This window comes from Athene noctua, chromosome 1 (genome assembly GCF_965140245.1).
Source record: "Athene noctua chromosome 1, bAthNoc1.hap1.1, whole genome shotgun sequence".
Classification (NCBI taxonomy): domain Eukaryota; kingdom Metazoa; phylum Chordata; class Aves; order Strigiformes; family Strigidae; genus Athene; species Athene noctua.
Genome location: NC_134037.1, coordinates 235,536,060 through 235,551,403, shown reverse-complemented (window position 1 = coordinate 235,551,403; position 15,344 = coordinate 235,536,060). Strand labels below are relative to the sequence as shown.

At 41.6% G+C, this 15,344-nt stretch overlaps 1 protein-coding gene across 3 annotated transcripts in view; it reads right to left on the bottom strand.

Moving 5' to 3' along the window:
• Positions 1-14,282, bottom strand: part of RNASEH2B (ribonuclease H2 subunit B) — a 44,139-nt gene extending 29,857 nt beyond the window's left edge. For 2 of the 3 annotated variants that reach the window (XM_074913498.1, XM_074913508.1), the window contains exons 1-2: positions 14,127-14,282; positions 1,383-1,454 (exon numbers count right to left, since the gene is read on the bottom strand). In XM_074913498.1, the coding sequence (XP_074769599.1) occupies positions 1,383-1,454; positions 14,127-14,190 (136 nt within the window). In that variant the 5' untranslated portion in view covers positions 14,191-14,282. The remainder of the gene's footprint in view (positions 1-1,382; positions 1,455-14,126) is intronic. The other variant, XM_074913517.1, reaches the window with a different exon arrangement.
• Between the last annotated feature and the right edge of the window lie 1,062 nt (positions 14,283-15,344).

Sequence of the window (15,344 nt, the reverse complement as noted above, 5' to 3'; positions counted from 1 at the left end):
ATTTTGTCCTTTTTACCTGTCTATAAAAAAGACCATACATACTTTTATTTAATTAAGTGGTTAGCACGAATTCTATAGTGTGCCGAGTCCTTCAGTGCATATTTATACAATATCTGGCATCAATAATTCATCTGTTAGACCCAAAAGTAAGGAAAATACATTAATAGGACTGTTCTCAGTCCTTCCATTTTCAGAACCTATAACAGGCTACATAACTAAAAGTTTATGCAGGTCTATAAATAAGCTCCTGCAAATTCTGAAGGAACACACCCAGGCAATCATTGTACTTTAGGTTTTCCCCAGAAACCTTTCCCAAGATCTCTGTTTCTACAAGGTAAACAGATCTCTTCTTCCACAGAGAAAATCAAAATTAATATCTACGCTTTTAAAAACATAATGAATTAGAAAGCCAATATAATACAGCAGGTGGAAAATATCCATGGCTATATGTTCCCACTGCAAATGTGAGCAATCAAAAAACAGGTATCATGACGAATGATTTCACATTCTGTATCTATTTTTTTTAGTTATTTTCCTCTTTCAGGAACAAGTAGCAGTTACTATATTGTGACATTAAAATGTACCTGAAGACTTTCCTTACAAACATATATAAATATTAGCAGTGTATTTCAAAACAAAAACATACAAAAATCTATAGAAAATAAATAAGTTTGTGAAAAGAAAAAAAACAAGCATGAAATGTGTTTTTCCAACAAAATGTTAACCCTAACAAGTTTCTGTTGCAGTATCTCATGCTCCAATTATTACATTGCTCATATAATAACAAATCCTTGACAAAAAGAACAATCTGACTAGAAGAAAGTAACTGTGGGATAGCAGTGTCATTATATTGCCTGCATTTGTTGGTCCTTCCAAAGCATTTTGAATTCAGAGTGCCTCATCATCTATGAATGAGGAAAGAGACACCGCCACTTGGACCAGGGAAAGAAGAAAATTAGATTTAAAAATTAAGACTCAAAAAGCTTGGTAAATATAACTGAATCACTTCTTCTAACTTTGACTATTTATTTTATAGCATAAGATGAATGCTATGAAGCCTAAATTTGGATTTAAAAAAAGCCCAGGCTCAACACCCAACACTCTGAGCTCCCCAAAACTAATGCACTTATAAACAGAACTTAAATTACATCTCTTTTTTATGCTGCCAATATTCCTGATGAATAAACAGTTCATCCAATTAAAATTATAAAAGAAATCCTAAATGTTTGCACAGTATTAACTATCTGGCATCACCACCAGTGTCTTTGGCACGTAAGACTTAAACTCTCACCATTATTTCAGCTTGCAAAATATGAATCTTTTGGTGGTGTAGGGAATCAACCAGAATATTAACAGGCTCATGTCACAATTCCAAAACTTGCCTGTGCTTGGATTGCGCAGTTTTGTAAACAAAGGTTCGCTGTCAGGTGTCTTAGGGGGGTCAGTAGCAGCCTCTGTAGGGGAAGAGGAAAATGTTATGAACTTGTAAATTGAGAAGTATTTCACATCCTGCCATGCTTATCCGAGACATTCAGAATTAATTGGACTGACACTTTTGAAAACTCATCTATTTTCTGCCTAAAAGTTATATGCCTCAGCCCAAATTCATCCTACCTGATCGAGGCACCTAAATTATGATTCCAGACTTCCTGGCACTCTCTATCTGCCACAGGAAAGATATGCACCTGGGCACAATTTAGATTTTGAAAACCACTTCCCCCCTAGAGAGTCTTAGGCAAGAGAGCTCCTAAGTTTGACAGCCCAGTTAAGTGAGATGAACTGATATGTTGCCCTGATTAGTCACAAAGACCATTGAGAATGCTTTGGTAAGGCCAAGCACAGTGTGAACATAAAAAAAAGCACAAAAAGGCAAAATATTTGTGGTAAGAAACAGTGGTCCTCTAAAGCTTTCAGAAAGTCAGATTATGCAGGAATATGGGACAGGAATTGTCTGAGTTGTTGTTACTTCTGTGAAAGATATGCACACTTGTTTATCTGTTATGTATAATCTTGAAAAATAAAGAGTACATATAATTCCTCCCACAGGAAAAAGAAGCCGAGAGAATACAGCAGCTCTGTCTTAAGTCTCTGACAGTTGTTCTCTTTGCTGTGTCTTTAAGCAAAAAAAGACAAAAAGCAAAGTCATAAAAGTGCAATTTCTCTGTGCAATGAAAAAAAAAATTAGAAAAGAACCAGCTCCCACAGGGATGCTGATTCAAGTCTGAAAAAACATCTATAAGGATCCCCAGTTGATTATACTCTATCCAAGTTCTCTTTGTAGGGAAAGTCTAACTCTAACTTATATTTATGAAAACAACTTCCCACATCTGAGTGAAGAGCAACATGACAGCATCATCTTTCTTAGCTTGCACACTGCCAGTTCTGTCCCAATTCCTTTCATATAGGCATTCATCAGAGCAAGAAAAATTACTAAAGCATTTCTCATACATAACCAGTATCCAGACCCCAGAGAATGGACTGACAGGAATCAGGCTGATGTTTGCGTTATGGTGCTGCTGAGAAAAGCAGAGAGGAGCAGCAGAGGTGGGCTGCGCAGCTATTCATAGGGAAAGCTGTTGGAAGGAACAAAAGTGCCACATTGTCCTTCCCCTTTCAGTAGCATCCAGGAGATTTGTGGAGATAGCACAGTTCTTTTCTATGGAAAACAGGGAAGTGGGAACCTCAAGTACAACTAAAAATAGCTGTCCTTCACTCTGGGTGAAAGCCTATCCCCATCATATCTGGAAAGGACAGGTGGACTTCTCACAAGCTGTTCACTGGTGCCTCAGTGGCAAAAAAAAGCCCCAAATAACCCTCTTCTTTCACATGCACTTCTGGTTATTCAGTTGTGTCAGAACCAGAAATTGCCCAGATAAAGATGTAAGAAGAGCTTAAAAAGCAAGTGCATTTTGCGATAGTGTTGGAGGTTAATAATTCTCAGACAGGTTCAGAGAATTTACATTTTCTTTCCCTGAATTTTTAGCTGAGTCTTCAGGTGCCTTGAAAAAGTGCTTTAAAAAGTTTCAATATAAGTTGAGGGGTTTTAATGGAAAAAGTCCGTATTTTCTAACCAGACTTGCTTCATATGCTGATACATAAACACACACGGTTGTCAAGCTACATTTGCCCTGGCAAAGGCGAACTTCAAATTTCTAGAGCTGTGTATATTTCAATTCTTGACCACAGTTTAACATTAGTGTATTTTTTGTTACTTTTAAAAACACTACAGTGATTAATGACAGTGAAAGAAACACACTGCATGTGTTTACTTTGATGTGTTTCACATGAACATGTTAAAATATACACACTAAATGTGAGTTTCAAAATTTAAAACAAAAAGCAAACCAAAAAAAACCCCAAAGGAACTTTTAGCGCTCACTTGCTCTGCTTTCTTCATGCATAGATTTATGAACACTGGGAATGAGTCCAGCTGAGCCCTAAGTTGCATCTTGTATAATGTGAACAATTAAGTAGACAGTCTGTCCTTATATAGCTGTTTTTAATGAAGTTCACATCTTTATTTAGTTGATGCTCTTTTCCTAACCTTTCAGTAACACGCTGAATTTATCCACCCCAATAAGCCTGGGAGACACCTGCACTTAGGGAGCATTCAGTGTAACAAAACCAAGGGATACAGTGTCCCATCTCTTCCTCACCAATCCTCTGCCTTCCCAATCCAGATAAACACCCTCCATCATTAAGGCCTGCCCCATGCTATCCCAGGCTCAGCACCCTCTGCTCTGCCCTTTTGGATATGCATCCTGGCCCTGGAGCTGCCTTGGCTCAGCCAGTAGCTCTTCCCCATGTGAAGAGAAGCACAGCTCTGCCCATTTAGTCCTCCCCAAGCTTCATGGGGTTCAATGCTGCACAGAGGACAGCAGCAACCATACCCTAATGAACCAGCCTTAAGTCCCAGTATCTCATGCTGAGGGGATCAGAGTGTATGTCACATTCTCCACACAGCTGCCACAGAAGATGGTTTACCAGAAGGGTCATGTACACGTGCAAACACACAAGAAGAAGGAAAGGACGGGGCAAAGGCAAAAGTGGTTTCTTTTTCTTGCACCTTCAGTTTCCTCAAAATGTAGGCAATACCCCAGTCCACTTCCAAGGGCATCTGAAGTATATTTTTGTTACAGATTGTCTCTACTAGATGTCAGGCTGGCAGATAAAAAGAGGCAATTGGGAGAATGCCTTCTTGGAAAACTGGATGCAGTATTAATGTGGCCTTAAGGGCAAAGAAGGTCCTATTTATCCTAGTTTAAACAGTTCATGACTAGGAATACGCTGAGCAAAGGATTTTTGAAGTTAGGTGTCCAAAACTAACTTGTGTGTGTTCTGGCCTTTAACCAGGAAAGGTAACTGGATTTCTTTAACATCATTACATTTATCAGTCCTTGTATCTGGGCAAGGATCTCTTGTAGTTAAATAAATAAAGACTTTTTAAAAAGCAGTACTGTAGCAATTTTCTAGCAAAGCTAAGAGTTAAACTAGGTGTTTTTTGGTTTGGGTTTTTTTTTTTTTAGTTTTAAGATTCACATGCAGATAAGAAATAATCTTACAGAAAATAAGCAGACAAAAGGGACATTACAGGAAGAGCTTTTTTGTTAAATCCTAAATGAAAACATCAGATGATTGCCTCTACATGTATTACAACAGTTTCCACAGCTCAGCCCAGAGAAACTTGTTCATCTACAAGAATAACAACTGAGAGAGGTAAGACCTTTCTCAATGAGTATTATACTCTCTACCAACTGTCCTGCAGCTGTAAACTGCAGGTAACACACAGTAAAGATCAGTTTACGAACAGATGTGCCAGTACGGTAAACCATTCTCCTAGGACAACATTCCCTACAAGGATACAAAAAACTGATACAAGGGGGGCTTGATTAATCTTGTCCCAAGGAGGCATGTCAATTAGCAATCCACTGTCTAAATTGCCAAGGAAGACAGATGACAGGCACTTCCAGGGGGCAGCTGAAATCACCTACAGCCTAAACCCCCCTGTATCACCCTCTGTAAGTATACGCCTCTGTCTCCATTGACCTTACAGACACCTCCAGCAACACAGAATGAATCCAGATGCAGCACCACTACAGCTATTCCAGGGGAGGGAGTTCTGAGGTAAGTACAATGAAAAACAACTAAATACCAACACGCGGCTGATAAGTGTGTCTACTTTGCTGAAGTTATAATTTACTGTTATTCAATATTAACTAAATTACACAAAGTCCATCTAAAAATATGGGTGATATATCTATCAGTTGTACTGGAGTCTACAGGCAGAACCTCAGAATCTTGAAGCTGAGCGAAAGAGACTATAAAAGCTTAAACAAAGTTTTCCATTACAGAAAAAGAGAAAAGCCTATCATATTTCGTGGAGGTCAGACATACAACCAGGCAAATTCTATAAAATATATAAACAGAACAAAGTGAAAATGAACCAGCTGTCAAAGGATTTCTGGCAATAATTTCTTCCACAATGGATAGATATGAGGCACTAATGAATCTGGCCATTAAAAAAAAAAGTGTTAGTGTTAGCTGGTACAGCAACATGAATAAATTGGAAAAGAACATAAAACTCCCACTAAGATCTATGAAACTGTTATAGATGATGCAAGGTCTGTTCACTTTTTTTTTTTATTTATAAAAATTGCTTATAGAATACTATATGTAACAGACTAATATCAAGTTATATGGAATTCCCATGCAAAAAGCTGCCAGCCAAGCAAGCAAAAAGGCTGTAAATATCTGTCAATTGCGTAAGAGGAAAAAACCCTCTGAGAGCGCAAATTTCCCTACCACCACCACTCTGCAAAAAACCAGGATTATTTAAAAGTCTGGAAATATAAAGTTAAGATTTCATTTAAAAACAGATATTAAACCATACGTCACCTACACAAGTCTTTTCCATTCCCTTCTTACTTCTAACCATGCACGAAAGGTGTGTCAGATGCAGACATTATGATGGAGTCCATTAAATGGACATTTTATGGAAGACTTTAAACTACGTAGCCTAAAGGTACAGATATGTTAAATGTAATAATAATTTTATTTATGTTCTTTTTAGAATCAGTCAACCCTGAAGTAAACTGTTTTAATTCAGTGCCTGTGTTCTCTGTCCTGCAACATGCCCTGAAAAAAGCCCTGTGAAAATTAATTAAATCCAGTACTTTGTATCACCCAAACTTTTGACAATTTTTATAAATTACAAGGCAAGTAACTATTAACATAACGAGTGAATTCAGGTATGCACAGGATGAAGATACAGTTTCATGAATGGCTTCAAATGACCAAAGATCACAGGCCATTGAAAAGCGCAATCCCGAGGTCCCCGCCTCTGCTCTCTTCCTGTTGCGCATCTCTGCTCCTTTCTTTCCGTCAAAACTAGCAATCTTGTGGCCACACAGCAAGTCACCTCAGTTCACTGATCCAGCTGAGAAATAACCAGCCACAAAAAAGAAGTATTTTCACCCATATCAGTAAGCTATTCTCACTCACCATACGGTTACATGATCACCAGAACAAAGGGACAGAACCCATGGCGGGAGCAGATGGCACAGAATATAACCCACTCTAATATGTGACATTGGGGTCTTTGACCATTATGAGCTAATCAGTATGTGACTTTACAGAGGCTGGAAAGCAAGAGGTGAGCCAAAAGACTAACACTGTTGCTTCCTTGGCTAACAATACTCTCAGGGGAGTACTAAATGGCACACAGTTCAACTTAACTTTGCGAACAGCCTCTTTTGCAGGTGCTTACATATGAGGTATGGCTTTGCACTTGCACACACAATTTTAGGAAATATCTTTTAGCTGTTACTTAGTTATGTTAACTTGATGTTACCCCCCCCACTCTACCTTCTCCTTGTCCATACACAGTACTAGCTTCAGTGAGAGGACTTTTGCCATGCCTGTTGTAAAAGATAGAATGGCTATCAGTTTGGTAATCACAGCATTTATTACTTGGTACCCCAAGGAAAAAAGATCTAATGTGACATAATTTACACCCCTTAAAGTCTTTCTGGCTCCCACTTCACATGAAAATCCTACAATAAAACACAATAATATCTAAAACCAGCACTGTTTTCTATCTTGAGCAAAACTTCACATGGAAATGCTACTAGACAGCTTGAGTGGTCTTCTGCTCCAGTAGACAGTTGCGCAATACAGCTAAATATTAAGACTTAAGCCTGAGACCATCTTTTGGCTTCCCCTTATGCTGGTGGCACTTTCACTTTTTAGGCCAAAAGAACACGTTCATGGACTCACTGGCAGCAATGGACAGTACTAATTAATCTGTTAGTGAAATCTAGATGCTAGGCAGATCATGCAGGTCTTTGAGCTGAATGAAGGAGAGGTCAATCTTGAGAAGTTCAAGAACAGGTTATCACTTGAAAGGATACAAACTTCAGACTTCCCTTCTCAGTATTTATAGGGTCAACACTGGTGCAGCTGTATTACTGGCTGAATCAGCCCTATTCCCATGTGCAGAGAGGCCTAAATTGGCATAAGTTGGTCTCTTCCAAGCCAGATGGCAGAAAGCAGAAGTAGGAGATGGTGTTACACATTAAAACATCTCTTTTCAGTTATTTTATTTGCTATGCTTCCTCCTGGCTCCCTAGCTTGCCAGTTAGATCTGTTTTATACACAGCTGAGCTCAGTATGCCTTTTAAGAGATGACATATAAGAAATGGTGCAAATTACCTGCAGGCAAAAGGCTTTGTTCAGGAGATACAAATGCCAGTTTAAGGGGAGGTTAAGTAAAACATGTCCACAGAGTGCTAACTTCTAAAATAAGCATATTCACATTCACCTTATTAAAAATGTATATAAATATGTAAACATATTTTACATAATCTTTCTAATGTTTTAAGTCAGCTGTTAAAAAACGTATTTGTTTACTGTAAATATTATTTCTAAGTTCTTTATCTAAATTAGTCTAGAATTATTAATGCTGAAGCATACTGCTCAATTCTGACATGCATTACAACTTCTGAATCAAACTCCCTAACAGCCCAGCAGTGTGGTCTATTTTGTAGCAGATAAATCGAACTGTTTTTTAAATGCTAAATAAAAGCATGTATCAAAGTGTTAAGTGCAAGGTGCGAGAATGGAAAAAAATTAAAATATAAAAACTACCTACTTCAGTTTTTAAAGGAAACTACTTTTATGCATTAAGTATTCCACAGCTTCTTTTGCTATGACATCTTCTCTCAATATGACCCAAAATTTTCACGTCAAATGCTTCCTCTGTTGTTGCACAGAGACAAAAGTTCCTTAGTCTCATTTAAAAGAACGAGAGATTAATTTAATGTGTGCTGATGCCCTATGGTTTGGCATCACAGTCCATTTATTTCTGCCTCCATCTGACTTTTGGCATATATGAGATTTGTTCAAACAACTTGCCAAGTCTAATGTGAAACTGCTCCTTTTATTTTTAAATAAGTAATTCCTAAAAATAATAGGATTGTTAAATTTCCGTCCGCCCTTGCAATCCTTCCAGTACTATTTATATGGCAGTTCCCATAAAACAATAAAAAAGCTAATCAATTTACTGTTTAAGAAAACAGCAGACTGAAAAAATGTAGTCAACTAAATTTGTCTAGTTCAGAAAAATAAAGGTTGAAAATAATTTTCAGCTTGCAGCTAACCTCTACTTCTTTTCCTAATGCAGACAAACACAGAACAAGTTAAGTACAGCAGTCTTAACTTCAGGTGTAGAGTAGAATAACAGACTTAGAAAACTGCCTTCAATTCCTGACCTCTTTGCTAAAACCAGTGAAACGTATAAATAGTTCCAGTTCTGACAAAACACCTATCTCTGAGAAAGTGTACTGAAAAGACACTGCCCTTCACACCCATTCTGTTAAGCAGCTAGTGTGATTCTGGTTGCTGTTGGTAAGACCAGTTTGAAGCCATTATGTAATAATGTTTATTTGTTACACAGAGACCAGATCAGATCTATGTCACCAACAGTGACTTTACCCCAACATTTGAGGGTTTTCCAGAGCCCTGTCTTTAGAACCCTACAATTAGGTGGGGTCTCAGTATTATTTCTCTGCCTAGAAAATAATTTCTAGTCCTTATGATTTTCAGAGAAAACACGAAAAATGGTCGTAACATGGGCCCAACTCACAAAGCAAGTAGAAATTTCCTATATGCGCATAAGACAAAAATCTCATCGGTTCAGGTGGTAGGATTTAAAAAAAAAAATGTACATGAATACTCAGAAAACACAGATAGAATCTCCTCTACTAACGCACATCATTAGCAACTTTCTAGCTGTGAGATGACCAAGTTTTAATCCTCAAGAGCTCCTTATTTTCCTTGTAACAACTTTCTAGCTGCGAGATGACCAAGTTTTAATCCTCAGGAGCTAATTATTTTCCCTTGTATCTGTTTAGTAGCTAGACCAATACAACAGGAAACCTCTACAGGAAGCTCTACATTGTCAATGGTAAAAGGGGGCTCAGATCCATAGGTAAGAGAACATCCCTGATTATCCAACTACTACAAGAAATGTATAAAAACACAATCTGGAAACTTGGCCATCCACCAATGAAGTCCATGTGGTCCTTCAGGATTTACTAGCACTTTGGTGTCTCTGTACCACAATTCCATCAGAACTCCAGATTCAGGAGGCCTTCTTAACCATCGATATCAACTACCCTGCACAAAGCAAGTTCAGATCTGGATTTCCAGCCAACCTAATAAAATCCCCTGGAACGTGAAGCACAGCACAGAAACACCCAAGTGGATCTGCACAGAGCCAGCTTGGGTCCATCAGGACTTATTAGTTCAGACACTGTCTGAAAGCAGCTGCACTGCAAAGCTGGTCCTGGAAATATCAGAGATGTTTTAACATGGCACAGCACTTGAACTAATAAACTGTTAGTGCTGAGCTGGGTCTGATCTAGGCCAAATATGGTGCCTGTATATTCACAGCATAGTTAATCTGCAACTGGAGAAACTGCCCGAAGAGTTGATGCCATTTCAAGCCCAGCATGCACAGCTCTACCCCTACCCACATGCCCAAGTTTTCTGTCCTCATCACCTTCCTCCCTACGACCAATTCCTCCATCTACCCTCTTCCTGTTTGTTCGTTTTCTCTCTTAACTATTCACATCCATTTCTCAATCTTCCTCTGAATGTCCATGGTAAGGCTGCACAGCATACACCAGTGGCTTCCAGCCTTTCAGAAGTGATTAACATGGTTAACACCCTCTCCTCACCTTACCTTCTCCACCAGACCAACACTTCCTAGCTGCTCTCCCCCTGACTTCTGGCTTCCCGCTTTGTCCCGCCCTTGGTGTTTCAATCCCTAACATAGAAACAATTATGCTTACAGAAACAAAACAAGGTGATTGTATTGGCATATCAAATCATCCTGCCTCCATGGAAAAAAATAAATATGAGCAGAAACATCATCCCAAGAGCTCTCACCAGAGCAAGGTCAGACTACCATTTCTAAGAGTAAAATTTGCTACCTCACCTTACCAGCCTGCCCAAACATGACTGTCTGAGGCTCTTCTTTCCCCTTCCTACTCAGACCTCCCTTGCGTGACTCTCCCATGTCAAACAGCCCGAGTGTCTTGGTATGGCAAAGGGCTGGTAAGAGCAAAGACTGTCATCAGGCTGCTGCTAAGAACAGTGAATGAGGAAAGAATGCCACAGGAAAGAAAGAGGGTAGGCAGAGACTCACTGACATGAAGCACAGGGTGACTGGCCTGCTGACTGAACATCTCAGCTCAGGCAGCTCTGCTCCCCCTTCCCACCTTCACCCACCTCTATAATCCATGCAAAACACCTGCTGAGCTGTGTGGTTTGTAGCTCTGTCCTATTATGTGTAGGCAAGAGATGGACAGTAACAATCAAAGTTTTGCAGTACTGGAAATATAACAGTAGAGTTAATCACTTGCAACATAAAGTGACAGAGTCTGGCCCTCTAACACAGTTCAAGAGGACTGGGATGACACACATCATTGGTAAAACAACCGTTCCAACTGCATTACTCCTCTTCAACAAACAACATGGGCAGCTCTACCTGACACAGGAGATTCCTTGTTTCTGAGCTGTTTCCAGAACAGTGACATCATTATAAAAATTAAGAAATCTGAAACAAAATTGAAATATATCTCCTCAGTCATCAAACATGCTCTGAACAGCCGAGCAGTAATTTATTGTCTATGCAATACAACACAGTGTACATGTACTTCGAAACAAGGAAATTAGTAATAATTTTATGACCTTCCATACTAAAGCAGACATGCATATTCTGCTTACTTACTTTATACGGCAATTAGAAAATTACATCTGCCTGCTTTTTAGCTGCTGTGTTCCAGATATCAACCCGACATTGTCAGTTGCTGAAGTCCAAAGAAGAAAGTCTCACCTTTCTCTTACATGTGATTTTTACACAGTTAAGTGTTTTTACATCTCACATAAGCAACAAAATCACGGTCAGAGACTTGTGCAAAATCGGATAGATTCTCAGACTGAAATAGTAACTAAGGAATCAAAACAGCTCAGGCTCTGATCACCATTCAGAACTCCAGCCATATCTTTGTCTTGTTCTAGGAAGCTACTATTGAACCTCTAACAGTCTGAATGATTGAAAAATACTGATACTTAAGAAAGCAAGTTTCAGTTCTCAGTGTTTTACTTCTACACTTCTGACAGACTTCATTCTTTTTTAGACTAAGATACTGAGTTTCTTTGCAGAACTAGGCACCGTCTCTCCCCATACAGGAACTTTAAAGATGTCACAGTCAAAGCAAGATGAATGGCATATATCCAAGTGGAGACGCTATTAGGTTGTGTAGGACAGTATACATTATTAACCTTATGAGCTGTTCTAGGAGGCAGACTACACAGGTGAGTAGTTCAAACTAACAAGCACTTGAAACTGGGACCTTATAAAGTGCCTTTATTACAACAAAAGTTTTGCAGCTTCATGCATAGCATTAAAACACACCTTGCTCCTTCCTCCCACTATGCACAGGATAATGGCCACAGATACAAGACAAATAGCTATTTACACCTAGAAGGTGCTGGTAGATTTATTAACAAATGGTATTAAACTCACAGCCAGAACCAGATCCTGCAATTATTTACACCAGTCATTTTTATGGATGTATATAGCATAATGCCATGCAGGTATTATGAAGATATGGATTGCCATATCAATAAAATTTAACACAGTCAAAGAAAAAGCTTTTTTTTGTTATAAATCCAACTGCATCCATCTTCATTGCTCAAAGTAATCGGCCTTCCTACTACAAATTCTGCTAAACGGCCAGTAAAGAAGAAATGAGATCCATTCAACAAAGCAGTTAAGAAATACAAAACTTTGAAAAGTGATAGGTGTTAACTTTAAAAATCTCTTTTCTGAAAAAAAAAAAAAAAAAAAGTTAAAACCAAGCTACAATCATTAAATCAATTTAATTCCAGCAGTCCTATTCATATGATTGGCAAGTCTCATCAGCCATGGAATTCTGAAATTATCCGCCAGAGTTTTTTAAAAATCACTATGTGTTTGAGGTTCTACTAAGGCTTAATAAACTTTCTTAAAGGTCTGGAGTACTATATAAATTTTGTCAGAGCTCTGCTGGCATAATTGGTAATACAAACTGTCTGGCTTCATGAAAGTTACAAGCTCTGGCTCCAATCCTGCAAACACTTACTGAAGAATTTAACTTACTGAACAGAACTGACTACTCATGCATAAGTTAAGCATATTTGTAAATATTTGCACAGTATGGACATCTGTTGGCATAGCTAGTCATCTGATACAAGATTCAGCTTTAAATCCTAGTCTGCAGAGTCAATATTAAAAAAAAGAATTCCTCACTTATAAATTCCTTTCTTAGGCATCAAGCATGTCAGATACCAAAGGGTGGAATTGAAAAGTTAAAACCAGAGGAAGAGAGGAATCAGTGAAATCATAACAATTGGTTCTGTTTCTCATATAACTAGAGAAGCCTGGTTCCTTACGGATGCAGATCTCAAGACTGAGCTCCTGCCTTGTTTTCAACCTTTGCTGAACTCAGCTCTTGCTATACCTTTCCTACAGTGGTGCCATTTATAGCATTTCTCACATCATTGCAGATGTCTTCACAAAGCTCATAAAATTACTCCAAAGAGCTCCTCTTTTTTATCAAGTTTGGCTGAAATTAACGCTCAAAGAAGTTTTGGGTAGGGGTAAGAAATAGGCACAGTACAAAGCTGACCCACAGATAATTGTGAAAGTTGCATTTCCTTGGAAAATCAAACTAAAAAAAAGCATTCATCTCCTTCCTCTTTAGTATCTTGCAGTTTGAGCACATCCGGTTTCACTCATCCTCTTTAACACAAAAACCTTTTGTGATCTGTGAATTTATAATTTTAAAACCTGATACTAGGCAAAAATAAACATAAAGGGGAAAAGGTATCTTCCCATTTATTCAGCACTGAGAGAAACTGAGTTACACAGTGTTTAAGGCCTTGTGTATATTGCATCTGCAGAGCTGCCATGCGGAAGTCTGCTTCTTTAATTTACAGAGAGGAAGAGCTGAGATCTCACTCTGACTTTGGACTAATGGTTTCCAAGGAGCTTGTTTTAAAGGGCACTAAACCATTTCCTTCAAAAAACGCAGGAACGGACTAAGGGGATGGAGGCAAGGTGGGCTGCCAGCAGCAGGGGGACAACGGCGAGGCTCCATCAGACAAGACCTCTCTTCGACTGCTCCTTTCCCCAGGGGTCACAACGCTGTTTACGAAACAGGGGCAAGCTCACCTTTCGAAAACCTTAACGGCACACAAAAATAAACCGCACAGACACAGTGAGGGAAACGGGGTGCCTGGAGAGAAGGGGCGGTACTCTGTAGGGCCTTGTGTAAAGGCTGTGTCTCTCAACGTCCTTACCACACCAGGGCTGGGGCTGGCTGCACACAGCAGCCCAGAGACCTGCTCCAGCCCTCGGAGAAAGGCACCCGTCTCCAGCCCGAGCGGCGGCCCAGCCCCGCCGCGATGCGATGCGATGCGGGCAAGCACCGCCAGGGCCAGCTCAGCGGGGCGCGGTGGAGAGCGAGAGATCAGCGCTGCGGCAGCGCCCGTCCCACCTCGGAGCCCCGCTGGGTTACCTGGTGCAACGAGCACCCACTGGCCAGGGTGCGCGCCCGCGGGACGCTGCTTCGCGCCGTACATGCTCCGTGTGCAGGAAGGCCCGGGCGGCCGCTCCCCCGCGCTCCCGCCGCCGCTCCCGCCGCCGCCGCCACAACATGGCGGCCGGGGCGGGGCCGCACGGGAGCGGAGGAGAGGCGGGAAGAGGCGCCGCGCGCTACCGCCCGCCCAGCGGCGGCGCGCCCCGCAGCCCGGCGCGTGGCGGCAGGACGGCGCCACTCCGCGGGCGGGAGAGGGGGCGGGCGGCAGCGGGGCCTGAGCTGCCCGAGGCTGAGCTGCCCGAGGCTGAGCTGCCGCCTCCCCTCCGCGCTCCCCGCCCCGTGGAGGGAATGGTACAAGCCGTTGCGGGCGGGACAGAGAGCGGCAAAACTTCCCCCCGCCCGCGCTCTGCAGGCTCCTGGGGCTGTGGGGCGGGCGGGCAGCGCCGCAGCGCCCTTCGCAGCCCGTCTCCCTGCTCTTGGCCTAGGAGCGGGCTGGCAGTAGGGCTGCTTCCCCATACACGCCTCCCCCCTCACACCCTGAGGGCTGGCAGGCAACGGCTTCCCTTTGACTCTGTCCAGACGCGCGCTGGGAGGTGCCGCTCGGGAGGGCTGTGTGGCAGACCCTCGGGCGGCCATAGCTGAGGGGTGCCTGCCGCTGCCCCATCGCCGCCGACCCCTGCCGGGAGGCAGCGCCTCTGTCGAAAGTTTTGTCTTGAGGGGGGCACAGCTGCGATTAGGCGTATTGAGTTTGGACCTGAAGCAGAACTGCAAGGCCACGGCGGTGGTTAACAGATTTGAACATCTGAAGTGAGGAAAGGCCAAAAGCTGGGGCTGTTCGCCTGGAGAAGGGAAGGCTCGGCAGGGATCTTAATCCATGTTCTTAAATACCTCACGGGGGAGGAAAGAGAGTGGAGCCAGGCTCTTCTCAGTGGTGCCGGCTGACAGGACCCAAAGCAAAGGGCACACACTGAAATGCAGGAAATTCCATTTAAACATGAGAAAAAATGCCTTTATTTGTGCGGGTGATCGAACACTGGAGCAGGTTGCCCTGAGCGACCACCGAGTCTCCATCCGTGGAGATGTTAAAAACCCGACTGGGCGCTGCCCTGAGCACCCACTGTAGCTGGCCCAGCCCTGAGCAGGGAGCTGGATGGGACCCTCTCCAGAGGCGTCTGCCAGCCACTGCCGTTCTGTGGA